This window comes from Anabrus simplex, chromosome 1, assembly GCF_040414725.1.
Source record: "Anabrus simplex isolate iqAnaSimp1 chromosome 1, ASM4041472v1, whole genome shotgun sequence".
NCBI lineage: Eukaryota > Metazoa > Arthropoda > Insecta > Orthoptera > Tettigoniidae > Anabrus > Anabrus simplex.
This window is the reverse complement of record NC_090265.1, coordinates 97,230,183-97,257,971: the sequence shown is the minus strand read 5'-3', so window position 1 is coordinate 97,257,971 and position 27,789 is coordinate 97,230,183. Positions and strand designations below refer to the sequence as shown.

Below are 27,789 nucleotides of genomic sequence, written 5' to 3'. Positions count from 1 at the left end.
CCTGATCAGTGGACAAGACAACATGAACCCTTCAATTGGGCTACAAGATCTCCATACCTTAATCCAGGGCCTCTCAGGGTGCATGCACTGTGCACGGTGCAAAAGACGACTTGGCTTGGTTGACCAGAGTGCAGACCCCCCACTTCTCAATTTGGAGCAATAGCGCTTACTTTCTCTTTCCTCACACCTGTCCCGCTTGCTCCGCCTGTCTCCCTCTGCCCCATTGCGCGGTAGTGCTCCAAATCCGGCCTGAGTTGAGCCGAGTATAGCCGAGTAGAGCCGAGCTTAGCCGAGTAGCCCAGAGACGAAGCGTTGATCCGAGCCATGGCGAGCGGCACCGATGCACAGTGCACGGAGCTCTTGCGCCTCGATCTGCACGCGTGAGATTTTGGGCGTTTGAGAGACCCTGCCTTAATCCAATGGACTTTTATGTTTGGTGGGACATGACAAACAAAGTATACAGAACAGAAGTTGATACTCTGGGTGACCTCTGGGAATGTATTTTCAAGCAGCAGAGGATTTTCAGAATAACCCTGGTGTCTTGGCTCCTGTATGTCACAATTGGTTTCATAGATGTAAAGTCTGCATGCATGCCCATGGTAAGCACTTGTAACAGTTGCTCTGACATTGTATATGGTAAGTTCTACTATGCACATGCAGTGTTGTGTTTCTCTGATGTTCACATCCTGTGTTTACACACACAACCTTTTTGGTGTATCTCTTCCTTTCCTTCTAAGCATATCTGGTTCTAACTGCTGACACATTGTCCGACTTTTTACCTGCTTCTGGCTTGCAGACAGTGACAAACTACTGCAAGTGGTGTTGTCGGTTGCAATGTATTGTATCTCATCTTTTCTCTCAAAGTATGCAAATTTTACTATCTGTAACTTAAAAGTTTTTCAGTCTGTCAAACACTAATTATAACACCTATAACACTATAACATATAAAAGAACACACTATTAAACAAGGAATGACATGTTTTGTTCTTGAAAGGACAACATGAGATTCTATCAAATCATACTTCTTTTAAAATATTAATGACAATTGTTTATTAGAAACATTTATGTTTAAATTCTGTTTATACCCTTTAATGCTTAGAAGTTAGAACTTATCTTAATGAAGTGCTCCAGTAGTATGTTCTCTCTCCTTGCTGTTCCAAAAAAGAGTGCGAGGTAGTGTATTAATCTGTCATTGTCGTGAGGCCAGTTGGCTAGTTTGTCAATAAATTTCTGTTATATCATGTTCCAGTGATGCCATTGGCTACTTTGAATTGTACTTTTAGCCTTACTGTTATTATTATTGCTTTTTATTATTACTGGTATTATTATTATTATTATTATTATTATTATTATTATTATTATTATTATTATTATTATTATATTTAAATTGTTTTGGAAATTATATATAGGATTTGTTTGATGAGCATTTAACAGGCTGGCTAGTTTATCGGTACTTTTCTTTTACGTCATTTTTTGGTGCCGTCAACACCATTTATGGAAGTGTATTTGTATTTGGTAGTTGTAGTTTTTTATTATTGTTATTATTAATATCATCATAGCTTTCTTCAGGGAAAGAAGGTGCCAGTACTCACCATGCAGGTGCCTATTAGGGCAACTTCTACACTTTGAACATACATTCCGATATTCCCTTGCCGTCACCATCCACTTCTTTCTCTCAAAGAAGCCGTTTTCCTTTTTTGTGAAAGTGTCCAATACTCTGGCCAGTCATTATCAGAGTCTATTTCCTTTTTACCCCGTAAATCTCCAGTCTTAGTTTTGTTATCCTTTTCACCACATGTATTTTTGGCACTTCTTCTGTTTCACAGGATCACAAGTAGATTTGACAATTTCTACTTCTTCAGCCTTCCTTATTTTGCTCACTGAGTAAAAGTAACTACTGGTACTTATTTTATTCATTTTTAACAATGTTTGCACTGATTTAGCTTAAGAGGAGATTTATTCAAAACTCACATGAACACCTGCATGTTACAGAGCAGATATGGTGGGTGTATCAGAACTATACTAACAAAAGAGTCAGGGATGCTCTTTGTGTTATGTTAAAAACAATACAAGTGTAGTCAGATTGGCAGAGAAAATTTTTCTTTTCAAGAAAATGAGATTACTTTGTTACTTTCGGGTGAGTGATTCAAACTGATGAACTTGCCATATTTGCTATGTCACAGAGCCAGCTGCTGCCTGTTGCTGTGCATCAGAGGAGGGAAGGGAAGGGAGGGGAGTGGAAGAACAAAGTGGAAGACAGAAGTAATGCTGGGTAGAATGCATAAGTTTCTCCTTCGTTTTTCATAGTCACTTCCGAGCTCCAGTACGCAGTGTACAGTTTGTTTTGCACAAATTGACTACTATGCAAACCCCTTAGAAAGAAAATATGAACTTGTACCAAGAATACAGACAGCTTTCCAGATTGTTCTTGACACACGACACATCCTGAACAGAGTCCAAAGGTCATTACTACACCGTTGCGAACAGAGCATCAAAGTAGGAGGGGGGCATATTGAACATCTACTGTAATCAAACCACTGGGTGTATTATTTCCTTCATTCAGCATATCATTCCATTTAAAATGTGAGAACCGAGCTGGATAGCTGCAGTCGCTTAAGCATGGCCAGTATCCAGTATTCGGGAGATAGTTGGTTCGAACCCCACTGTTATGTTATGTTCTTTAAGCTTTACATTCCAAATTCTTACAATTTTCTCTGGAATACAGTTGAATAGAAGGGGTGACAAACCATCACCTTGCCACACCCCTGTATTTATCTTAATAGGTTTTGATATCTCACCCATAAATTTCACCTTTGAAATTGTGTCAGTACAGTAAGTGTTTCATGTATTAGATTTATCAATTTAGTTTTCACTACAAATTCACAAATTGTTTTATCTATGATTTCTCTATCAACCAAGTCAAAGGCCTTTTCAAAATCTACAAAAGTCACAACAATGTCCTTTGAATTCAATATCCTATGGAAAATTATGGATTTTAAGTTAAATATTTGTTCTGAACAAGATCTACCTTTTTGAAATCCAGCTTGATACTCACCCAGTTGCTTGTCAAGTGATGTTTCTACTCTATTCAGCAATATTTTTGAGAATACCTTGTATGCAATTTGCAGAAGATTGATACCTCTATAGTTATCAACCTATTGTTTGTCCCCTTTTTTATGCATTGGGTTTATTAGAGCTACTTTCCATTCTTCTGGAATCCTCTCTGTTCTGCAAATATCTTCAAAGATTAACTGCAACTCTTCAATTGTTTTTGATTGAGACCATTTCGAAAGTTCAGCTGTTATAGAGTCTTCTCCACTAGCTTTATTATTTTTCAGATTATTAATTACTTTTTTAATTTCTTCAGCAGTGGATGGTACATAATCCTCCAGATTTTTAGTTGTTTGAGAGATTTCCAACATATGGTCGGGTTTAGGGCAGTGAGTGGAGGAAAGGGAACCAGGGTAGAGTGTTATCCAGGAATTAGGTTGAGGCAGATGTTGAGGAAAGTAGAAGAGAAGGAAGAGGGAAAGGAGAAGGTGGTAGTGTTTCAAGTTGGTACTAACAATGTAAGGCAAGCAGGTATAAGTACCATCATAGTTGGGGATGTGTGGGATCTGGTAAATGCAGCGCGGATGATGTTTAAGGAAGCGGAGATTGTTATTAGTGAAATACTGTGTAGGAGAGATACTGACTGGAAGGTGATTGGGGATTTAAATGAGACTATGGAGTGGGTATGTGGGAAACTGGGAGGGAGATTTCTAGATCTTAATGGGTTGGCAGGAGACAAGGATCTGTGCTCAGATGGCCTTCAGTTAAACAGCAGTGGTACATGTAAGTTAGAAAACTTGTTTAGAAGGGTTATAGGCAGGTACATTCAGGAAAAGGGGTGGCCTAGGGAGCGGTGTTAAGCAAACAGGGAACTGGAAATAGAATAGGGATGACATAAAATGTTAGTGCTCAACTGTAGAAGCACTGTAAACAAAGGAATCGATTTAATTTAATAGATATATACTTACCAGATATTGTAATAGGAGTTGAATCATGGCTGAGAAATGACATAATGGATGCAGAAATATTCTCAAGGAACTGGAGTGTATATCGTAGAAATAGGATAGGAATGGTAGGAGGGGGAGTATTCATTCTGGTGAAAGAAGAATTTGTAAGCTATGAAAAAGTTAAGGATGATAAACATGAAATTCTGGGTCTAAGGCTCATCTCTAAAGATAATAGGCAACATGATGTCTTTGGAGTGTACAGACCGTGAAAGGGTAGCGCTGATGCTGATTCAGAATTATTTGATAAGATAATCAGCTATGTTGGAAATTATATGGAAAGGAATGTGATAGCAGCAGGTGATCTCAATTTACCAAATGTCAATTGGGAAGGTAATGTGAACGACACGAAGCATGAATAACAAATGGAAAATAAGTTAATATGGGAAGGGCAGCTTATTCAGAAAGTGATGGAACCAACTAGAGGGAAGAATATTTCGGATGTGGTGCTGATAAAACCAGATGAGCTCTATAGAGAAACCGAAGTAATTAGTTATCACAAAGCTGTTTTTGTCGTAGTTAAAAATAAATGTGAAAGGAAGGTATTAACATTAGGACTATTAGGCAGTACCATATGGCTGATAAAACAGGCATGAGGGAGTTTTAAAAAAGTAACTATGATCGCTGGAAAATGGTAAATAAAATGTAAACAGATTCTGGGATAGGTTTAAAGCAATTGTTGAGGAATGTGAAAATAGGTTTGTACCTTTAAAGGTGGTAAGGAATGGTAAAGATCCACTATATTATAACAGAGAAGTAAAGAGATTAGGAAGGAGGTGCAGGTTGGAACAAATAGTGTTAGAAATGGTTATGGAAGTAAGGAGAAATTGAAGGAACTTACTAGGAAATTGAATCTAGTAAAGAAGTCAGCTAAGGATAACATGATGGCAAGCATAATTGGTGATCATAGAAATTTTAGTGAAAAATGGAAGGGTATTTATAGGTACTTTAAGGCAGAAACAGGTTCAAAGAAGGACATTCCAGGAATCATTAATGAACAAGGGGAGTGTGTATGCGAGGATATTCAAAAGGCAGAAGTATTCAGTCAGCAGTATGTAAAGATTGTTGGTTACAAGGATAATGTTCAGATAGGGGAGGTGAGTAATACTAAAGAAATATTAAAATTTACCTATGATAACAATGCCATTTACAGTAGGATACAAAAGTTGAAAACTAGAAAAGCAGTTGGAATTGATAAGATTTCTGGGGATATACTAAAGGCATTGGGTTGGTATATAGTACCATATCTGAAATACTTATTTGATTATTGTTTGGTTGAAGGAGCTATACTAAATGAATGGAGAGTTGCTATAGTAGCCCCTGTGTATAAAGGAAAGGATGATAGACATAAAGCTGAACATTACATTACAGGCCATTGCATGTAAGCCTTGGGAAAGCATTTTTTCTGATTATATTAGACATGTTTGCAAAATGAATAACTGGTTTGACAGAAGGCAGTTTGGGTTTAGCAAAGGTTATTCGACTGAAGCTCAGCTTGTAGGATTTCAGAAAGACATAGCAGATATCCTGGATTCAGGAGGCCAAATGGACTGCATTGTGATTGACCTATCTAAGGCATTTGATAGGGTAGATCATGGAAGACTACTGGAAAAAATGAGTGCTATTGGACTAGAAATAAGAGTGACTGAATGGGTGGCTATATTTCTAGAAAATAGAACTCAGAGAATTAGAGTAGGTAGGCGAAGCTTTTTCTGACCCTGTAATAATTAAGAGGGGAATTCCTCAAGGCAGTATTTTTGGACCTTTATATTTTCTTATATATATCAGTGGTATATGTAAAGAAGTGGAATCAGAGATAAGGCAGTTTGCAGATGATTTATTATGTACAGAGTAATAAATAAGTTACAAGATTGTGAGCGGCTGCAGGGTGACCTCGATAGTGTTGTGAGATGGACGGTGGGCAATGGTATGATGATAAACGGGGTTAAAAGTCAGGTTGTGAGTTTCACAAATAGGAAAAGTCCTCTCAGTTTTAACTACTGCGTTGATGGGTTGAAGGTTCCTTTTGGGGATCATTGTAAGTACCTAGGTGTTAATATAAGAAAAGACCTTCATTGGGGTAATCACATAAATATGATTGTTAATAAAGGATACAGATCTCTGCACATGGTTATAAGGGTATTTAGGGGTTGTAGTAAGGATGTAAAGGATAGGGCATATAAGTCTCTGGTAAGACCCCAACTAGAGTATGGCTCCAGTGTATGGGACCCACACCAGGATTACTTGATTCAAGATATGGGAAAAATCTAAAGAAAAACAGTTTGATTTGTTCTGGGTGATTTCCGACAAAAGAGTAGCGTTATAAAAATGTTGTAAAGTTTGGGCTGGGAATACTTGGGAGAAAGGAGACGAGCTGCTCGATTAAGTGGTATGTTCCGAGCTGTCAGTGGAGAGATGGCGTGGGAGGACATCAAGTGATGAATAAGCTTGAGTGGTGTCTTTAAAAGTAGGAAAGATCACAATATGAAGAAGTTGGAATTCAAAACGACAAATTGAGGCAAATATTTATTTATAGGAAGGGGAGCTAGGGATTGGAATAACTTACCAAGGGAGATGTTCAATAATTTTCCAATTTCTTTGCGATCATTTAAGAAAAGGCTAGGAAAACAATAGATAGGAAATCTGCCACCTGGGCGACTGCCCTAAATGCAGATGAGTAGTGACTGATTGATTGATTTAAGAGTTGATCAAAGTGCTTCGCAAGTATTTCACAATTCTCATCAATGCTTAGGACAAGTCTACCATTTTCATCTTCGACGCACGTGCTAGGCGCTTGATACCCCTTTAATTGCCTCTTAAAAGTCTGGTAGAAGTTTTGGGAGTTATTTTTAACAAAGCTGTCTTGCAGGTCAATAAGTTGTGATTTTTCAAAATATCCTTTAACTCCCCTTATTATTCTAGCAGTGTCTTTCCTTTGCTGTTTGAATTGGTCATAGTGCTCATTCTTTCCAGAAGATTTCCACATTTTCCATTGTTTTATTCTCTATTATTATTATTATTATTATTATTATTGTTGTTGTTGTTGTTGTTGTTGTTGTTGTTGTTGTTGTTGTTGTTGTTGTGTTTTAGGGAAATCAAATAGCAAAATATTTAAGAATATATAATCATGTAGCATATAATAAAAGTTATAACAAAGAGTTTGTAAACGAGATCGTTAATAAAATAAAAGGTAAACCCATTACCACTTTAGTGAGAGAACAGAATGAGGAAGAGAAAACAAATTTCATTACATTCATGTTTAGTAGCAGTAAGAATGTACAAAACTTCCAATTTGTTCAAGAGACTTAATTTAAGAATTGTTTTATGGACCAATAACACAAACACTAAATTATTTCACAACGCCCATATTATTAACAATAATAAATTCCATTATTCAGGTATATATAAATTGCAATGTGTAGACTGCAGCACCACTTACGTGGTTCAGACCAGAAGAAATTTCATCACAAGGTATCAAGAATATGTCAGAGTCAAGAAATACAATAGATATTTGGCCATGAGTGACCACATAACAGATTACAATCATGCCTTCACAAATACAGTGGAACTTGGATAATTCGAACTTCTATAAATTGATATCATCTTTAATTTGAATAATTTTGCTTGATTGCTAGCACTTTATGTGTAAACAATGTTAAAAATCATGGATAATTCGAATTTTATTTTCATTAATTCAAATTTTTTACCTCAACGATACAGCACAGTATTGTATTTCACAACTTGTGTTTTCTCAACAATAGGCTGAGTGGAATGGGCTGAAGGTGGGAAAAATTCTGTGTCCTGACCCCTTCAGACCATGTATGAGGTCAGTGTCCTTTCCTCCTACCCATCCCACCACTCCCGAACACTCCTTCACCCTTGTTTTGAAGTGACTCTTGCATCGCAGAGTCAAGCAGTCGAGTATTACAGTGCCGTTACGAGGGACTGGATTGTTTGAGCATTTCTACTTGATCTTTTGTTGAGTGTGGATCGTGTGACAATGTCCTTGTCAAAAAGCCATGCCTTCAGTTGACAATTGGGAGGAAATCGTGTCTGTTTCTCTCTCCTATGAAAAATTTGTCAATGTTGATGAAGATGTCGCCGTGTGTGGCGAGCTCACTGATGCAGACATAATCACCAAGGTAATCAGTAACTCCCTCCAATCTGCAGATGGCGATAAGGACGTTGAATTGTTTAGAGGACCAGGAACGACTGATCCCGAGTGCGGCTGAGGCATCCAATTAAGTCCATCGACTCAGGTTAAAAAAATATCAGAACAAAGCAAGTGATTCTATCTTTCAGTCACTAAATCACATAGATTCATTCATCATGGGCATGAGAATTAAATCAAGAAAGGAAGCTTGACCTCTGACATTTATAACAAAGAACAAATGTGATTTCTAACCGCATTAAGACTTAACATGTGCGTTATTTTCAGTACGTACCTAATGTCTATATCTATCTGTATCTGTCTGTCTGTCTGTATCTATAAAAAGGTAAGGTAGATTGTAAAATATGTATGTATATGCCAATAATGTCTAAGATGAAAGTTATTTTGTAAAATCTAATGTTGGAATTATTTTTGTAACCTTTTTGTTTAATTTGAATTTGTGGATAATTCAAATTTTTTAATGGTCCCTAGAGGTATGAATTATCCAGGTTCCACCATATAAACACTGACCTCAACATCATGAAAACTTTAAATAAAAGTCACTTGTCGAATATATATGAAGAAATGTTCATATATCTAGATGATAGGAATAATCCCACACGGAACATAAATGATTTATCAGATAAGATTAACATCTCATACAAGGAGTTAATTAAAGTCAAATTTAAAAAGAAACACCAAGTATTAGCACTGTGCATGCTCAGAGACTCTCAGGTCGTTCCACCACCCGTGACATACCCTCCAACCTCCCCTCTCTACCCCTCTCACAACATACCAATAACATGTTCGAACTCAATCAGATCCATACCTCAGCATCAGTGAGTCCTCATTATCACGTTGGGCCCAGCAACAGAGGAAGTAAGCATTTTAACATACCCAACTTACATTAGTTAATAATCAAACCTCTTTCAACTCATACTTCATTTTTTCATTGTCTTACAGACTCTATTGAATCGGAATCCACGATCCGCTTTACCATCTTCACAACCAGTTTTGACTTCGAATCTAGACGTAATTCACTCTTTGAATTGAAATATCATGGAGTGGTTTCTGTACTGAGCTCGATAGCTGCAGTTGCTTAAGTGCGGCCAGTATCCAGTATTCGGAAGATAGTGGGTTCGAACCCCACTGTCGGCAGCCCTAAAGATAGTGTTGAATAGGTGGAAAACTCTACTGTGCATTATTTATATGTTATCTCAGTTCAATATCGACCAACAATATGAAGTTCATAACCCTTAAAGCCCTGAAGATGGTTTTCCGTGGTTTCCCATTTTCACACCTTAATTAAGGCCACGGACGCTTCCTTCCCACTCATAGCCCTTTCTTGTCCATCATCGCCGTAAGACCTATCTGAGTCGGTGCAACGTAAAGCAACTTGCAAAAAAAGAAAAAAATTGTAAATAGCCATTTGTACATGTTTTTTTTCCATAAATCTAACTTAAGGAAAAATTTCAACAATGTCACTTTCCAACTACTATTATCAATACCTTCAAACTTAGTGGGCCTACCTAAAAGTTATTTCACAAACTTCAAGACCTAGTCAAGAGTCTCATTGACTTTCCTTTTTGATTAATTTTAATGGATTTCAACGTGATTTTACTTCAAGAGAACTTAGAACATTTTTTATTGATCAAAACCAAAACAAAACAAATAAGTCCAGTCAGTTTAGGCAACTTCAAAATAACACATTACTCAATAATTCAATGGTGACATCTTCTGGTCAATGCCCCAACTTCATGCCATAACTGCTTCAAGATTTTTATGAGAGATGGTGTTCTTTAGGGTGTTTCTTTTAAGTGTATGGAGTTGAGGTGTACCTCCCAGAACAATAATAATAATAATAATAATAATAATAATAATAATAATAATAATAATAATAATAATAATAATAATAATAATAATAATAATAATATACCGAGCTCGATAGCTGCAGTCGCTTAAGTGCGGCCAGTATCCAGTATTCGGGAGATAGTAGGTTCGAACCCCACTGTTGGCAGCCCTGAAGATGGTTTTCCGTGGTTTCCCATTTTCACACCAGGCAAATGCTGGGGCTGCACCTTAATTAAGGCCATGGCCACTTCCTTCACAGTTCCAGACCTTTCCTGTCCCTTCGTCGCCATAAGACATTTCTGTGTTGGTGCAACGTAAAGCCAATAGCAAAAAACAAAAAAAAAGTAATAATAATAATAATAATAATAATAATAATAATAATAATAATAATAATAATAATAATAATAATAATAATAATAATGATAATAATAATAAAAGTACAATTCAAAGTAGCCAGTGACATCACCAGAACATTCTATAATCTATCAGCTTCATTGTCCATATTGATAATTTGAGCACACAAGTATGAAGGATGAGTTTTCCACCTAATCAATAGCACACACGTACATGGCATAATGGAAAGTTACCAACAAACTAGCCAACTGGCCTCATACCAGTGACAGACCATTACACCACTTTGCACTCTTTGTTGGATTTGCAAGGAGAGAGGATGTACTACAGGAGCACATCTTAAGTTGGTTCAACCTTTCAAGTATTAAAATGTATGAACAGAATTTAAACATAAATGTTTCTACATTTCTAAACAATTTTCTTCAATTTTAAAAAAGTGTGATATGATAGAATCTAATGATGTTCTTTCAAAAGTGAAATATGTCATTCTTTGCTTAATAGTGTTTTTTTTTTTTTTTACAGATATATTATAGTGTTATATCTATTATAATTTATGCCTTTGCTGGCAAGATGTAGTGTTTACAGTGCACTATGTCTTCTGGTATGGGCTATATCAAATTTGTTACTTTCATTGACCTGCCTCAGTCTCATCCTTGGCTTTGACAATATGAAAGTGACTGAGGTATGAGTGATGCTAGTAATACCATTGCTTATGCAGCCAGTCCCTGTTATGAAAGGTGTAAAAATATCGCTCATAGGGTCGGTTGGTGCATGCATTTCAGTGGGCTTGGCAGACTGATATGTAATAGCAACGGCTGGCTCGGTGAGGAAAGCAACGGAAAACTACCTCACTCCTCATTTCCCTAGTACGCCTCGTCAGTGACGCCTAGGCTATTTATGACAGCTGTTGGCGGAGCTGCAGAGGATCAAACCAGCCTTCGGGCTGATTACCCAACATACACATACATACATATTATAATTAGAGTTCAATGGACTGAAAAGTTTAAAGTTATATTAACTAAGTGAACACTGAACAGTAGACTATAGCTTCCTTCTTAATAAACTTTTATTACACTTTTTTCATGTCATTTGGCTCTATCTGGCATAGTAAATTATACTTTGTTGACCGCTTAACGATACTCCTCCCAATTTGTAGAGATCAGTTTTTTCATTTTACTCTTTCATAAGATTTGCCATAATTCAGATAAGGATACTGTATCAAATTACTTTTCTAAACCAATAAAACACAAATGGACCATTTTCGTATATTTAACAGATTTTTCTATTGCTTGTCTCAAAGTAAATATTTAAATGTGGATACTGCTATTTGGCCTGAACACACATCGACTTTCTTCCAATTAACATTCATTTTAAAAAGTCAGGCTCTTCAGCCTGCCGAAACTAACTTTGAGTAAATAAATTTAAATTTGTGTAAATGTTATTGTTACCAGATGTTTCCTCTTTACTGTGTTTAATCAAAGTTAGTTTTGACAGGCTGAAGAGCCTAACAACTATAAATTAACTGAGTCAGAATTGAAAAGAGATGGCTTCAGATATTTCAAAGTACCAACAACAAAAATTCAATTTTCTGTCACATTTTGTTTTTCATTAAAAATGAAATGATAGCTTTATGATTAGCTACCTTGTAATTGAGAGATGCTTTTCTGTATACTACTACTGTAGTTTGCAACTTATATTATTGTATCTCTTGTAAAAATTATAAGACAAGAATGTTAAGTAATTTTGTATAAGTAAAATATGCCTTGCTTATTAAGGTCATATTGCTTACCTGACACTACCTGTAGCCTGATCCACATAACTGCTCCTGTAGAAACCCTGAAGGAGGTCATTCAGGTGTGACACAAATCGTATATGTAACTGATAAGTAGCCCCAGCATCCAAATTCTCATGTAATACCACTGAATACATTTCTGATTCTTTGTCATATATGTGATTATGTATTGTGATTTCCATTCCTGTATCTATGTGAGTAACAGACACATCACTCTCCAGAATATCAATATCTTTAATGTTGAGTGTAATATTATTGGCACTTGATGAACAGTTGAGCTGTATCCATACATCACCATGTGCAGTGAAGTTACCTGCTGTTAGGAAAGGCATCAGTTGTAACCTGGAAAATTCAGTAGAAAAAATACAGTTACATTTTTAAGATAATATAGTAACATTATCATTCAAAATAAATGATATTTAAACATTTCTATTGTAATTCAGGTGTAAGCATGCATTGTCTTTGAATCTCCACCGTTCCCTCTCTTTTTATTTTAGAATGACTGAATCAATAACCGAGTGAGTTGACCATGTGGTTAGGGGTGTGCAGGTGTGAGCTTACATTTGGGAGATAGTGGGTTCAAACCCCATTGACAGCAGCCCTGAAGATGGTTTTCTGTGGGTTCCCATTTTTACACCAGGCAAATGCTGAGACTGTACCTTAATTTAAGCCATGGTTGCTCGCTTCCAACTCCTAGCCCCTTCCTGTCCCATTGCTAACATAAGACCTATTTGTGTCGGTGCGAAGTAAAGCCAACTGTAAAAGAAAATTAGAAAATAATCATTAGAAAGTCTATAGAAAACTGTTTGTTTGTGTATAATGAGCGCACAACCTCTAAATTAATCTCAAGATTAATCACAAGACTTTCTTCCGAGTAAAGTTTCCTGCTCAATATTCACTTTTCTATACATCTATAAAATTGTCATCCTGTTGGTACTTTTTGAATATTAACCTGATACTTGATTTTTACATTTTCTTCTTGTACATACCCTCACTGGATGTTGGCTATCATCTGATTCTTGTTCTCAGCAAGTTGGAAAAGAGTAGGGGTACTTATCATTAGATTCCACAATCAAGTAATTCTCCTTCCTCTATTTCTCCTGCCTTCAATTTTTACACCAGACAGGACAAAATAATAACTTCAATCATCAATCAATATCAATCAATACTAGGAATCAATCAATACTGATCTGATTTAGGGCAGTCGCCCAGGTGGCAGATTCCCTATCTGTTGCTTTCCTAGCCTTTTCCGAAATGATTTCAAAGAAATTGGAAATTTATTGAACATCTCCCTTGGTAAGTTATTCCAATCCCTAACTCCCCTTCCTATAAATGAATATTTGCCCCAGTTTGTCCTCTTGAATTCCAACTTTATCTTCATATTGTGATCTTTCCTACTTTTATAGACGCCATTCAAACCTATTCGTCTACTAATGTCATTCCACGCCATCTCTCCGCTGACAGCTCGGAACATACCACTTAGTCGAGCAGCTCTTCTTCTTTCTCTCAATTCTTCCCAACCCAAACATTGCAACATTTTTGTAACGCTACTCTTTTGTCGGAAATCACCCAGAACAAATCGAGCTGCTTTTCCTTGGATTTTTTTCCAGTTCTTGAATCAGGTAATCCTGGTGAGGGTCCCATACACTGGAACCATACTCTAGTTGGGGTCTTACCAGAGACTTATATGCACTCTCCTTTACATCCTTACTACAACCCCTAAACACCCTCATAACCATGTGCAGAGATCGGTACCCTTTATTTACAATCCCATTTATGTGATTACCCCAGTGAAGATCTTTCCATATATTAACTCCTAGATACTTACAATGATCCCCAAAAGGAACTTTCACCCCATCAACGCAGTAATTAAAACTGAGAGGACTTTTCCTATTTGTGAAACTCACAACCTGACTTTTAGCCCCGTTTATCAACATACCATTGCCTGCTGTCCATCTCACAATATTTTCGAGGTCACGTTGCAGTTGCTCACAATCTTGTAACTTATTTATCACTCTATAGAGAATAACATCATCTGCAAAAAGCCTTACTTCTGATTCCACTCCTTTACTCATATCATTTATATATATAAGAAAACATAAAGGTCCGATAACACTGCCCTGAGGAACTCCCCTCTCAACTATTACAGGGTCAGACAAAGCTTCACCTACTCTAACTCTCTGAGATCTATTTTCTAGAAATATAGCAACCCATTCAGTCACTCTTTTGTCTAGTCCAATTGCACTCATTTTGGCCAGTAGTCTCCCATGATCCACCCTATCAAATGCTTTAGACATGTCAATCGCGATACAGTCCATTTGACCTCCAAAATCCAAGATATCTGCTATATCTTGATGGAATCCTACAAGTTGAGCTTCAGTGGAATAACCTTTCCTAAAACCGAATTGCCTTCTATCGAACCAGTTATTAATTTCACAAACATGTCTAATATAATCAGAAAGAATGCCTTCCCAAAGCTTACATACAATGCATGTCAAACTTACTGGCCTGTAATTTTCAGCTTTATGTCTATCACCCTTTCCTTTATACACAGGGGCTACTATAGCAACTCTCCATTCATCTGGTATAGCTCCTTTGGCCAAACAATAATCAAATAAGTACTTCAGATATGGTACTATATCCCAACCCATTGTCTTTAGTATAGCCTATCCCCAGAAATCTGATCAATTCCAGCCGCTTTTCTAGTTTTCAACTTTTGTATCTTATTGTAAATGTCATTGTTATCATATGTAAATTTTATTACTTCTTTGGCCTTAGTCTCTTCCTCTATCTCAACATTATCCTTGTAACCAACAATCTTTACATACTGCTGACTGAATACTTCTGCCTTTTGAAGATCCTCACATACACACTCCCCTTGTTCATTAATTATTCCTGGAATGTCCTTCTTGGAACCTGTTTCTGCCTTAAAATACCTATACATACCCTTCCATTTTTCACTAAAATTTGTATGACTGCCAATTATGCTTGCCATCATGTTATCCTTAGCTGCCTTCTTTGCTAGATTCAATTTTCTAGTAAGTTCCTTCAATTTCTTCTTACTTCCACAGCCATTTCTAACTCTATTTCTTTCCAGTCTGCACCTCCTTCTTAGTCTCTTTATTTCTCTATTATAATAAGGTGGGTCTTTACCATTCCTTACCACCCTTAAAAGGTACAAACCTGTTTTCGCATTCCTCAACAATTTCTTTAAGCCCATCCCAGAGTCTGTTTACATTTTTATTTACCGTTTTCCACCGATCATAGTTACTTTTTAGAAACTGCCTCATACCTGCTTTGTCAGCCATATGGTACTGCCTAACAGTCCTACTTTTAAGACCTTCCTTTCTATCACATTTATTTTTAACTACCACAAAAACAGCTTTGTGATAACTAATTACTTCGGTTTCTCTATAGAGCTCATCTGGTTTTATCAGCACCACATCCAAAATATTTTTCCCTCTGGTTGGTTCCATCACTTTCTGAATCAGCTATCCTTCCCATATTAACTTATTTGCCATTTGTTGGTCATGCTTCCTGTCGTTCGCATTTCCTTCCCAATTGACATCTGGCAAATTCAGATCTCCCGCTACAATCACATTTCTTTCCATGTCGTTTCCCACATAGCTGACTATCCTATCAAATAATTCAGAATCCACATCAGTGCTACCCTTTCCCGATCTGTACACTCCAAATATATCAAGTTGCCTATTATCTTTAGAAATGAGCCTTACACCTAGAATTTCATGTGTCTCATCTTTAACTTTTTCGTAGCTTACAAATTCTTCTTTCACCAGAATGAAAACTCCCCCTCCCACCTTTCCTATCCTATCTCTACGATACACACTCCAGTGCCGTGAGAAAATTTCTGCATCCATTATATCATTTCTCAGCCATGATTCAACTCCTATTACAATATCTGGTAAATATATATCTATTAAATTACTTAATTCTATTCCTTTCTTTACAATACTTCTACAGTTCAACACTAACAATTTTATGTCATCCCTACTTGATTTCCAGTTCCCTGTTCCCTTATCACCGCTCCCTAGGCCATCCCATTTCCCTGAATGTACCTCCCTATTACCCTTCCAAACAAATTTCCTAACTTATACGTACCACTGCGGTTTAAATGAAGGCCATCCGAGCGCAGATCCCTATCTCCTACCCACCCATTAGGATCTAGAAATTTCACTCCCAGTTTCCCACATACCCACTCCATAGTCTCATTTAAATCCCCAATCACCCTCCAGTCAGTATCCCTCCTACACAGTATTCCACTAATAACAATCTCCGCTTTCTTAAACTTCACCCGTGCTGCATTTACCAGATCCCACACATCTCCAACTATGTTGGTACTTATATCAGCTTGCCTTACGTTGTTGGTACCAACGTGAAACACTACCACCTTCTCCTTCCCCGCCTCCCTCTCTTCTACTTTCCTCAACATCTGCCTCAACCTAATTCCTGGATAACATTCTACCCTGGTCCCCTTTCCTCCACACACTTTCCCCACGTGTCTAACGATGGAATCCCCCATGACCAGAGCCTCAACCCTACCCACCTCATTTGATCCCCTCCCCTCCTGGTCAGCCCTATCTTTCCTGATAGCTTCAGAAGCTACTTCCTCCTCCCTTTTCTCCTTCCCATGACCCTGCTCCACCTGTCTTTTCCTATCCTCTACTCTACATTTCCCTTTCCTACCTTTTCCCTTCCTCCTACTTCCACGCATCTCAGCAACAGTTCCCTGTCCCTCATCTTCCCTCTGTTGTTCTACCTGGAGTGACTCGTACTGATTTCGCACAGACACCTGTCCTGAATTCTGATCCTGAATAGAGCCCTTGGCCTGCAATCTCCTTCCCCTTAGAACATTAGACCACCTGTCTTCTACAACTCCTCCCTTTCCTTCCCCTCCCTCTTGTACACCTACTGTAACCTGTACATTGTTTGAGGGAGTCCTATCTTCCTTCCTGTCTTCTGTGAGAATCCTAATTATCTCCCTCAAACTTTCCAACTCCTCCCTCATACCCCTCAATGCCTCACCACACCCACAATAAGTACACTTGCGCTCCTTAGCCATTCTTTACGGGGGAAAAATTTTAAATTAAAAAATAAAATAACTTATTTGCAAAAAAATAAATGAACGGAGGGATATATTGTCTGGGATAGTACACAACAATAAGGTAATTAATATACGACTACACTACAATACTACTTAGTCGTGCTCTATTTTTTTATCCTACAACCCCTAACAGGATAAAAGCTGCTGTTAATTACTGAATATCGAAAGTAATACACAAGAACTACACAATTACAAACTGCAAGTAAGCCTATCCTAATTTCAACAATATTTTAGTAAGAGTTTCTACGGATACCTCTACTACACCAGTACTACACAAATATTTTACAATAATAAAATAAGCACACTAAATTCTAATAGGATATTACTCGTATACTACTGTACAGTACACTACAGTAATTTTTAAACTACTTTCAGACGTATCCTAATTACGATACCGGTATCGTACTGTATGTCACTACTAAGCACAACAGAAATGAAATTTGCAAGAACTACTGTACTCAAAGGTTACCAACGAAGCTAAATGCTTAGACAAATTATTATTAGTATTACGGTCTAATAGATATACACGAAAGATAACACACGAATATAGCAGGCAAGATACGGCACTATCTAAATGTACTGTATCTATACTACAATGTATCTACACTACACTACACTGCGTTTGGTTAAATGCTTAAGTATCAAAAGGATTGCCATACACGAAGAAAAACACGAATATAACTGGCAAGATACTATCTAATATATTATATTGTCAGGTTCAGTTTAATTCTTGTCTGTCTGTTACAGCATCATGGAATAATGGATTCGACAAGGCGTTTCTTTTAACTAAGGGCCATTTTGTTGTAGACACTAGTAGTTTGTGCATGCGTCGCAACGAGCGCATGCGTTGTGTGCCAGCATGCCTCGGGAACAACGGTGCTCAGTCGCAGCTCTGTTGCTAACCTGTACGGTTCTGTTGTGTACTTGCTGAAATGTTCAAGATTATTGACTCGCCTGCCCTGTGCGAGGTTCGGTCAGTGATGTGGTTTTTGCTGGAAAGAAACCTGTCTGCTGTAGACATTCACCGACAGATTTGTGAAGTGTATGGTGCTAATACTATGAGTGAAGGCAAAGTGCATAAGTGGGTACGAGAATTCAAAGATGGCCGTAACAATGTCTATGTTGAGGCCCGCTCTGGTCGCCCATCTCTGATCAGACTATATGGTGGCTTCAGTTGAAGCGAAGATTCATGAGGACAGACGCTTCACAATAACAGCTCTCTCAGACGCCTTTCCTGACATGTCTATGTCAATGGTTTACAAAATTGTTTGTGAAAACCTAAACTTTAGGAAACTGTGCTCTGTTGAATCCCTAAACTCCTAACGGAGGACCACAAAAACAAAAGATTTGAGTGTTCGATGACGTTTTTTTTTTTTTTGCTATGGGCTTTACGTCGCACCGACACAGATAGGTCTTATGGCGACGATGCGATAGGAAAGGCCTAGGAGTTGGAAGGAAGCGGCCGTGGCCTTAATTAAGGTACAGCCCCAGCATTTGCCTGGTGTGAAAATGGGAAACCACGGAAAACCATCTTCAAGGCTGCCGATAGTGGGATTCGAACCTACTATCTCCCGGATGCAAGCTCACAGCCGCACGCCTCTACGCGCACGGCCAACTCGCCCGGTGATGACGTTTTTGACTCATTATGCTGAAGATGGTGATGACATGTTGAGTCAGATCGTAACGGGAGACGAAACATGGGTTTCGCATATTACGCCCAAATTGAAGCAACAGAGCATGGAATGAAGACACACACTTTCACCTGTGAAGGTGAAGGCCAGACAGACTCTGTCCCAGCGCAAGATCAACTCTTGCTTATTGGAGCAGGTGGCAAGTTTCTATGAAGAGGATGTCCAGTACTTAGTTGTAAGGTAAGATAAGTGTTTAAACAAACTTTGCAGCTATGTTGAAAGATAGAGTAAAGTATATAGAATCTGCAAATAAATGTGGTGTTTGAAAATCGTCTTTCATTGTGTAGTTATTTTCAAACGGCCCTTTTTTTAAAAACACGCCTTGTAGATTTTCATGAAACTTTGTACTTGAGATTAAGATAAGGGCAAGAAGGAGCTTAGATACAATTTGTTCAAAAAAATTCAGCAGGCTTCAGAGGAGGCCTTAAAAATAAAACTTGATGCATCTCTATTATGGTTAGTTTTACAAGAAAATTGCACATGAAAACATTTATTTAAAATATCATGTACAAACCTTTTTGTTCTGTACTTTTTACCAATAATATTAGCCAGCATGATTTTGCGGGATAATTGAAATTATGTTTTTGTATGAAAATTGATGGCCTGAGTCCAAAAATGATGTCATTTTATAGTATCATATCTAGTTTTGATGCAATTCTGTTCTGTAGTATTTGCATTCATCAGATGTAACGATTAGAGATGTTCTGATGCAACTCACTTTGGAATAATAGCAGTGGCGGCTCGTGCTGAATAATGTTGGTGGTTCTGCTCTGTGAAGCCCAGTCCATTGCAGTAAGTGTAATAGACGAATCTAAATTCGTATTGCATATGGAAAGTGTCAGCTGAGCTCGTGTGAATTCCTCCTCCAACCCCGCAGAAACGCTTTACTCCATGTCTTATCAGTGTGAAGTCCAACTTGTTGGCTGAATGGTCAATGTCTTTGCCTTCGGTTCAGAGGGTTCCGGGTTCGATTCCTGGCCGGGTCGGGGATTTTAACCTTAATTGGTTAATTCCAATGGCTCGAGGGCTGGGTCTGTGTGGTGTATTCAGCATTAGAAATCATCCTAGGTAGGACCCTCATCTTCACAGACATGCAGGTCGCCTAATAGGCCATCTACTAGAAAAAGACCCGCACCAGGCCTCTCCGGAGGCCATACGCCATTATTATTATTATTATTATTATTATTATTATTATTATTATTATTATTATTATTATTATTATTTGGTGCTTTGAAACTATTACATAATATATAATTGACTCTAAAATTATGTCATAGGTGGTATGACTAGCCACGTGGGTTTCCACAAGAAGTTAAAAAAAAAAATCAAATCCCATTTAATTATATTAGTTTTCTGTTACCCTTTTCTTATTTTAATGAACCTTGTAATTCTTTCATGTAATGGGATCTGTTAGGTTCTCTATTGTTTGATTGCATGTAAGTTTTCTTATTCATGGTTTCCCATTTTCACACCAGGCAAATGCTGGGGCTGTACCTAAATGAAGGCCATGCCCACTTCCTTCCCATTCCTAGGCCTTTCCTATCCCATCATCGCCATAAGACCTATCTGTGTCGGCGCAACGTAAAGCAAATAGCAACAAAAAAAAAAGTTTTCTTATTGTTGGGTTTTGTTCCGGGGTTCGCCGTTCTATTGGTTTTTTGGGGGGTTGCCATAGTGATGGTGGTGACGATTGTTTTTTGAACTAGTTGGTGTGGCCGATTTTCTATGAAAGACCTTGTACTTTGTGGAGCATTTTTATGTTCATTCTTCCCTTCTAAGATATGTTTGAGCATTTTTCTTCACTCCTTCGTGCTAATATTTTCCACGTTTATTAATGTTTTAATGCACCTGATGTGAACTCATTTTGTGGATGATAATGATGAGATGGCTTGTGGAAGCTCAGCAGGATGTCCTTGATACCATCAAAATTTAACAAGGAAACTAAATTTTTCCCTTTTGGTCTGGGGAATTTTGTTTAAAAAGAATAAAAGGAAGTTAATGATATACTGAAAATACTATCTTAAGCTGCTTTAATTGTAATAGTTTCAGTGTTTCTACCATTTCCTTTTCTTTGCATCGGCCAACCACATTCTAAATAGATTTTGTTTCCTATTTTAGTGAATTTCTATTATTTTACCTATATTTCTTGATATCTTATGTCCGGACGACTGTTGAATATTTGTTAATTTTGTTTAGTTCATTTCAGAAATTTAATACTTCTATTTTACCTTAAAGTGGTGTATTTTTTTAAAAATCTTCATTAATTGATCAGTACATGGAAGGATTCTGATCCACGTGCTTCCCCTTTTTTTACATCTGGACACCCTGGCAATTTAAAGGTAAGCTACCTGTTCTTTCACCATTTTCTTGGTTTGTGTTGAATTTGTTGTTATCTTGAGGGTGTTTGTTACTTATGTCCGCTATATTACGGTACCATGGCGGCACACCCAGCACCCCAACAAGTACGCGTTTACTGTGTCTTTTATATTCATTTGTATGTGTGTGTGTGTGCGTGTGCATTAATGTGAATATAAAAACAGTGTTTCAATAAATCATTATTCCTGAAAGGTTTGTATTAGTATTTTAAGACCATCATGGCTATTGAGCGTACCAGAGGTGCACAGAAGGCAGTGTAAACAAAGTCCTCTAAAGTTTTGCTACATCTGTGGAATTCAAGTGCTCGATTTCAACTCATTTGTGCAGAAACTTCACTTTTTTCAGTTCGAATTGAAAGTTAAAAATCCAAGACAAATCTGTTCAAAATTGACAATGTGGACTAAACATATCATATATTACTTCTAACAAGACAAATCTTTCGCACTTCATATTGCATGCAATACCTGTGTCAAGGGACTTTGTTACTGGTATGAGGGCAAACGAAATGCAAAACCATTTGCCATACCCATGCAATGGTGAGAGCAAAAAAAATCATTATGGTGACCGTTACTTTGTATAACCAAAGTTGCTGGTTACAATAAGAAAACCAAAAACCAAATTAAATATCCAAACCTCTTTTCAGCTATTTTGCCCATTCCTCATGGACCTGACTTATCAGTACCTATTCCACCTGGTGACTTGAGTGATGAAACTGAAAACAGTTCCTTGCAATTGGATGCTGAAGAAATGGATTTTGAGCCACATCAGTATGACACGTCAACAATCAAATTTACACTATCCAAACTGAATGATTTGACAAGGGATTTAGAGTTAACCAAAGAAAAGTGTGAATTACTTAGCTCAAGACAATGCAAAACAAATATTTTACATTTTCCTGGTACATAAATAATGAGAAGCAATTTATAAAATATTATGTACAAGAAGATCAACTTGTATTTTGTACAGATGTTCAAAATCTTCTGCATTAATTGGGAGCCTTTTTATTGACTCTTCCAAAAGAAGTCTTGTCTGTTTTGCTTCATAACTGCAACCTTCTGGCTTCCATACCTCTTGCACACTACACAAAGCTGTCCGAAACATACGAGACATTAAAGTTGGTGCTTGAAAGAAGTAAATATCATGAGCATGAATGGCAAATTTGCAGTGACTTGAAGATCATTGGATTGCTGCTGGGACAACATAAAGGCTACATAAAATTTCCCAGTTTCCTATGCAAATGGCTAGCAAGGCATGGAATAAACATTGAGATATTGTACATTGGCCTGAAAGAGAGCAACTTAGACCAGGATCAAAAATGTCTCGAATGTAAGTCTTGTTGATTGTGAAAAAATTTTACTTCCACGCTTGCACATCAAATTGTGAATGATGAAACAGTATGTTAAGGCATTAGACAAAAATAGTCCATGCTTCAAATATTTATGCATAAAATTTTTCACATTATCAGATGCAAAAATCAAAGGACTATTTTATGGACCACATATTCATAAACTGATGACAAAAATATCATAGAAACGATGACCAAAATTGAGGAAGATGCATGAAACACATCCAAAGAAGTTGTGACAAAATTCCTTGGCAACATCAAGGACTCTCTATACAAAGAAATTGTAAGAAACATGCTGGACAAGTTTAACCAACTCCGTTGTAATATGAGCTTAAAGCTTCAATCCTTAGCGTCACATCTGGACTACTTCCCTCCAAATTTAGGAGCCATAAGTGAAAAGCAGGGGTAAAGGTTTCACCAGGATCTCAAAGATGCAGAATGGCACTACCAGGGACGTTGGGATGTACATATGATGGCCGATTACTGTTGGTCGATTGCAGTTGACAACCCTTCCAGAGAGCACTCACGAACTTCAAAAACATGCAAATTCTATAGGAAATGGAAAAATACGACTGAGTAAATGACAGTAATACCAATATAAGTGGTCCGTTATTGGACATTATAAATTTTCCAGCTAACTCATTCCTGGTTGCCACCGATTCGCCCCCATGTGCTAGGTTGGGCTCATCAGTTGGTACCTAGCACACCCACCAAGACGCTGGCTAGTGCATACCGTGGAGGCCACTGCATAGGCTACTTGGAGCCACCGGCAGTGCCAATGCACTATAAGAGACTTCCTCTCACTAGCCAGCATCTTGGTGGGTGTGCTAGGTACCAACTGATTAGCCCAACCTAGCTGAAAAATTTATAATGTCCAATAACGGACCACTTATATTGGTATTATAAATTTACTCATTCAGGACAAATATTTTAGGTTCCGTATGGGAATCAACATCTGTATCATCATGGCCAAGCAGGTATCAATTTTTTGGTAGTGAGATGAAATGCAATGGCAGTGCTCGTGGCTCCAAGTAGCCTACGCAGTGGCCTCCACAGTATGCACTAGCCAGCGTCTTGGTGGGTGTGCTAGGTACCAACTGATGAGCCCAACCTAGTACATGGGGGTGAAACGCTGGCAATCAGGAATGAGTTAGCTGGAAAATTTATAATGTCCAATAACGGACCACTTATATTGGTATTATAAATTTACTCATTCGGGACAAGTATTTCAGGTTCCCTATGGGAATCAACATCTATATCATCATGGCCAAGCAGGCATTAAATTTTTGGTAGTGAGACGAAGTCTCTCATAGTGCATTGGCACTGCCAGTGGCTCCAAGTAGCCTATGCAGTGGCCTCCATGGCATCCACAACGTCTCGTCGCACTCCTCACGATTTTTTCGGCTGGTGGCCCTCGACTCATCTATTACTCAGTTGGCTCAAGAACAATCAGTAGGCAGACGCCTAGTTGGCTGTCGCCTCCCTCATCAATCATGTACACCTTTCTCATCACAGACGTGGACACCGCTCTCGGGGAATACTTCATTCTCACAGAACTTCGGAAGTCCGGCTCCCCAGTCCACAATGTTCTCCAGCTCTGGGATGGATCCACCTCTCTACCTTCCACGCAGGTCCTGGCCTACCTACGGAATCCAGATGACATGGCAGCTCTCAAAACCTGTGGCGCGACCATCACTGGCAGATGCCACGAAGTGGTTCCTACTCCGGAGTCTATCTTGCAGCAACTGGCCTATCATCCTTCCGTTAGTGATGGGTTAGTGATGGAATCGAGTAGAATCGAGTAATGTGCTCTTAGAATCGGTATACTCAACTCCAGACTCGAGTCCAAGCATACTAGTGTTGCTATCTGTGGACATGTCTTAAAACTATAATCTACTGTACTGGAGAGCACGGCATTCAGGGTCACCTGCAGAATATATTTTTTGGTGTGGATTGCAGTATGTTTGCTGCTGATGATTGGTTTTGTTGAGTCATCGGCCGTCAATAATTTGATTGTTACCATAATTATTATCATCATAGGCACTAAAATTTATGACTTACTAACATACTCTCAACTTGAAAGATAGACTAGTATGATCGAAGTATGTACCCCACCTTTTCTAATGCTGATAACGGCAGTGTTCTATTATTATTATTATTTACTTTATTATTGTGCAGCTTGGAAGTAGCCACCAGGGACTTGTTGATAGCTATGAAATATTGTTCCCGTGACATCCTTGGAGGAAAATGTGTAATAATATTGTGCGAAATAATGACAGTATTAGTGCCAGAGAAATTTATTGCAAAGATACATCTCTAGGGCATTCAGAAACATAATTATGTGCTGTGGTATCACTTAATGGCATTTTCATGCAGTCTGCATAAATAACATGCAAATCTCATCTGATTCCTATTTGGTTAAATCACATTAACATTCACTGGCCAGTGGCTAAGTGGGGTGCTTCCTTTAATACGGTACCTGTAAATGTAGATTTCATCAGACAATTAACACACAAAGGATTGGGTTCATTTCAATCTTTAAATAACAACATTAGGGATGTAGGTGTCGAACATTGTTGCTATACATCATGTTTCCTGTGTGAGAGAGAATTGCTGTATTTACAGAACCCTGTTACAACTGTGAGCACTTCGATAACCCTTGACCAGCAACGGAATTACAGTATATGTTTTTGTTGCTGTAGGACGAAAAATATTAGCATTCATCGACCTAGAGAAAAGCAGAGCACAAAATATTTATTCTATGTAGGCTAATAGATTGTTTTATGTAAGTAATACATTACAAATTTTTTTTTCTGTTATTATACTACGTTTACATTGTTTACATAACTATGTTACAGTATTTGTCTGGGTATGTACTATGATCCTTGTCAATCCCACGATGGTAACGTAATTGCCCTTCAGGCATTCTCACGCTGATTTCATGTACTGCATTCAGGTGTTTTAGCATGGTGTTATTATATATTACATATGTTGCATACGACTTTATTGAGAACAGTTTCAGAGACATCAAAGACGACCCATACAGCCAATCTCTTGCTACATGACATTGTTGATGTTTACAGTACTGCTTAAATCCTGCAACTGTTCTTCGACCTTCGCTCAACTTCTAAAGACTGCAGTACATTCGGTTTTGTTCTTTTGCACAGTCATGTATTATAATGATAAACATCAAAATGGAGGGCGTATTTTGTTCATTGCGTTCCATCAGCTGTTTAGCTAGAAAAGAATGACGTTCTGTCTGATGATTTGCTGCGTGTACATACATCACATTCTGGACGCCTAATCTTAATATCCTACATTATATCTGCCAAAGGTATGATGTAGATGTAAACTATTCACCTATTCCCCCGGACGATTGTAGGCGGTATCTATGGCATAATGGCTGCCTGAGATCTAACTTTTCAGTAGCGCGAAGCAATACAATGTGTGCAGAAAGACCGTGTATAAAAATAACAAGTGTTTAAACACTAAATACAACATACGTATCATGACAAAGATTTTAAACAACAACAACAGTGATGATGATGATAATAATAATAATAATAATAATAATAATAATAATAATAATAATAATAATAATAATAATAATAAGTTTTACGTCCAACTACGTACATTTTTATGGTTTTTGGAGAAGCCAAGGTGCCGGAATTTACCATAGTCTCCAAGTTCTTTTACGTGCCAGTAATTCTACCAACACGAGGCTGACATATCCGAGCACCTTCAAATACCACCGGACTGAACCAGTATCGAACCTGCCAAGTTGGACTCAGAAGACCAGATAAGCTATGATATCAATATTAGAATAGAGGGCATATTCAGTGGAGTGGGTGTGAGACGCTGTGAACGGATATTTTCATATTTTATTACCTTATGCGTATATAGCTGTAGTATTATCGTTCTCAAGTCATCATCAAATTTAGTTTATTCCTTTTGCTCATTCATTATGATTTTTTATATCATACCGCACTATCGCAATCCCATAAAACCTCAGCGACCACTTGTACGCATGCTTCATCCATCCAAGAGCTGGGCAAGAGAGCAAACGTGTGACGTCATGCTGTCATCGAGCCTTCACAAGCAAAACGAGTCCGAGCCTGGACTCGAAAGAGTCGAGTACCGCGATTCCAGGCATCACTCGCGCACATCACTACCTTCCGTCATTCCCACTGTAACTGCACATCAACCTCGCACACCCCAGCAGCCTCCCCCCCGCCCCCCACTTCCATTTCGTCCACATCCACCACTACTACTACTACTACTACTACTACTACTACTACTACTACCTTCACTACTTCGACCCACACTGCCCCCTATACTCTCACCCTTACTACCATGACTAGCCGTCCTTCTCCTATTATGTCAATATCCATCACCTCCCTAACTGCCACACTCCCTAATTCCCAGCAACCCCCTATCACCCCCACTGATGCCACCACCATTGCACGGCCTGCCTCACACGGGACTGCCGCTGCCACAACACCAGCTCTTCAGCAGCTTCCATCTCCGAGCTGTGTTCTTCGAGGCATAGACCCTGCCTTCATGGAACAGGACATCCTGAGCAAACTCCATGCAGCAGGCATACCAGCTCATCGTGCATACCGTATCTACAACCACAATGGTCCAACGTTCATGGTACGCCTACAACTCCCCTGTGATGAAGAAGTCCATCAGCTGATTACCTTTGGCGTCCGCTTCCGTCGTTGGCACTACCGAGTGGAACACTCTCGCTCCCCACCCCACCCTGAGCGCTCCCCTCCTAACAATTCTCCTCATCGCCCCCGACCAGACCTGCCACCCACCCCACCTCCGCACGCCGTTTACCTCCCTGCTCCACAGACACCCTTCTTCCTACTGCCCCTCCCGATAATGGACTTTCTTCGTCTTCTCGCCACCTTCATCACCAATATTACCACAACACTCTACTGCCTTATGTCACAACACTACCCTACTACTCCTTACTCCAACCTTACATCAAGCCCGCAAACTGTCCCAGCTCAATATATGTAAACACTCTTGTAACTCTATGTAACACTTT

At 38.3% G+C, this 27,789-nt stretch overlaps 1 protein-coding gene across 2 annotated transcripts in view; it reads right to left on the bottom strand.

Annotated features, from left to right (window-relative positions):
* The window catches only part of LOC136884362 (aminopeptidase N), a 386,248-nt gene that overhangs the window by 273,883 nt on the left and 84,576 nt on the right, over positions 1 to 27,789 (bottom strand). For both annotated transcript variants that reach the window (XM_067156506.2, XM_067156496.2), the window contains exon 3: positions 12,197 to 12,541. In XM_067156506.2, the coding sequence (XP_067012607.2) occupies positions 12,197 to 12,541 (345 nt within the window). The remainder of the gene's footprint in view (positions 1 to 12,196; positions 12,542 to 27,789) is intronic.